Source organism: Laccaria bicolor, genomic scaffold (genome assembly GCF_000143565.1).
Source record: "Laccaria bicolor S238N-H82 LACBIscaffold_109 genomic scaffold, whole genome shotgun sequence".
Taxonomy (NCBI): Eukaryota; Fungi; Basidiomycota; class Agaricomycetes; order Agaricales; family Hydnangiaceae; genus Laccaria; species Laccaria bicolor.
The window spans coordinates 11,658-13,624 of record NW_001889980.1 but is presented as its reverse complement, the minus strand read 5'-3'; the positions used below and the strand labels follow the sequence as shown (position 1 = coordinate 13,624).

The window sequence follows — 1,967 nt, the reverse complement described above, 5'->3', positions numbered from 1 at the left end:
TACACTTGACGACAGCATCAAAAGCTGTATATGAATTTAAGCCAGTTTTTGTTACATATTCAGTGATATATCCAACAACCGCCTTTATTGCTGTACTTGACATCAAGCTAGTAGTATCTGTGTTGCAGCGAAGAAGATATGTTAGCTCAGGTGTGAATGTATTGAGCCACATTTCACCCTTCTTTATTTTCAATGCACCGCTCAGCGGATCAACCATTGTCTCCTCTACAATCTCACGTGGAAAGCGTGCCTTACATTGGCCTTGTGCATTTAGACACCCTTTCCGCTTCACTTTTGTGGGGTCTTCCCCATCTATCTCAGGTCTGCGGCACCCATGATGATTTGATCTAGACAAAATATCCTCTGTTGTCGCATGAAAATTACCCCACCATACTTTAAGATTAGTGCATCTTAAACATTTGTTGCACCCTCTATTCTTGCAGAGAGGAGGTGGAGGTATAGGCATAGTATGGGTTGGATTTTTGTATTCTGGATCGTTTTTCTGAGCATCTTGACATTGAGCTTGAATATCTTCAAAGGATCCTCCATGAAGTTCTCCTTTATGTACTGATTCAAGATATTCAACAATACATTTTTGAAAGTCAGATGAAGGATCCATAATTCGATCTCGTATGTCTTGAGGAGATAAGGCACCTTTTATCCACAAAAGCAGGTGAAGGTGCAGTGTTAACCTCCCTTGTTGTTCAACTGTTCCATAGTATGCATCTGTTTCTCCATATAGTCCAGCGTGATTACTTCCAACACCTAGTACATGTTTAATAAAATTTTCACAGATAAAATGAAAAAAGCGTGCAGCAGCTACAGGATTCTTTGCAATTAATGTAGAACATTCTGGTGAAAAAGTTAATTCAGGTCTGAATTCTGTGTTGGTGTCAGCAAAATAAAGACATATAGGATGTTTGCCATCTGCTGGAGAAAGTGTAATGAACCAAGAGGGAGCACCAATATATGATATAAGTGACCAGACTTCATTACGCATGTACTTCTTTGATGTTGTTGAACCTTGCACATGACCTCCAACAGAATCCAGATCCTTTAACAATTGAAAGCATTCTTTTTCTTGCTCAGTTTCTGGTTTTACTCATTCATCTGAAGCAAGTCTTTTGTTTATGCTAGATATAACTTGCATATCAAGGTTAAGCAAGCGTTCAGTTACTGAATCAAATGAGGACTTTTTGGTTGTAAGATAACCTCCAGTCGTACTTTGTTGTATTTGTTCATGATTGAATGCAATAAGTGGAAAATGTGGATCCATTTGGAATCACTTATCATGATACATTAACAGTAAACGCTTGTGGGCCATAGTAGATATGTTATGGGGTATCATATCATTTCCGATACCTCCAAGGCCATAAGGAAATAGCCATGGTAGCATAGCAGGAAATAGTTGAGGGTTATTATAAATGGAGTTGGGTTGTTGTGAATGGCCTGCAAACATGATTTTTTTGTTAGATGTCAAATGCTTCAGTGCTCGAGCCTTTATTGCCTCCAAAGACATGGTAGAATACTCTTCTCCAGTCAGCCCTTGAACTACAAAAGTACAAGGACCCTCTTCGGTACCTATCTCTTCTTCATTATCATGAACGCTTGTAGCCTCTCGCTCCCTATTTATTATTGATTGATGATAGTCAATTACAACTGGTGCATCACTCAAAGGGTACTGGCTCAAATTCTCCTGTGATATTCCAATGTCAAAGTAGTCAGAATGGTTCAATTTTAACCACTCAAGTGCTTTTGAAATCTGCTTTCGACGGACCAGCAATGGTGTACATTGAAGGTCTTTTTTGGTAGGTTGACAAGGTCCAGTAAACATAACAGCCAAGACTTCATCAAGTTCTTCAAGAGGAGGAGGAAGAGTGTCATAAATCTTTGCAACAGGATTTTGGAAAGTTATTGCATTTGCATGCATCTTGTACCGTCCAGAGGCTACTTTGATTATACAGCGA

The 1,967-nt window shown here is 39.1% G+C and overlaps 2 protein-coding genes across 2 annotated transcripts; both read right to left on the bottom strand.

Annotated features, from left to right (window-relative positions):
* Positions 1 to 1,102: 1,102 nt before the first annotated feature.
* LACBIDRAFT_296188 (uncharacterized protein) lies at positions 1,103 to 1,276 on the bottom strand (the record flags this gene model as incomplete). Its single annotated transcript, XM_001890535.1, has 1 exon — positions 1,103 to 1,276. The coding sequence occupies one exon, from the start codon at positions 1,274 to 1,276 to the stop codon at positions 1,103 to 1,105; it is 174 nt and encodes a 57-aa protein (XP_001890570.1).
* Positions 1,277 to 1,282: 6 nt separating this feature from the next.
* LACBIDRAFT_296187 (uncharacterized protein) lies at positions 1,283 to 1,930 on the bottom strand (the record flags this gene model as incomplete). Its single annotated transcript, XM_001890534.1, has 1 exon — positions 1,283 to 1,930. The coding sequence occupies one exon, from the start codon at positions 1,928 to 1,930 to the stop codon at positions 1,283 to 1,285; it is 648 nt and encodes a 215-aa protein (XP_001890569.1).
* Between the last annotated feature and the right edge of the window lie 37 nt (positions 1,931 to 1,967).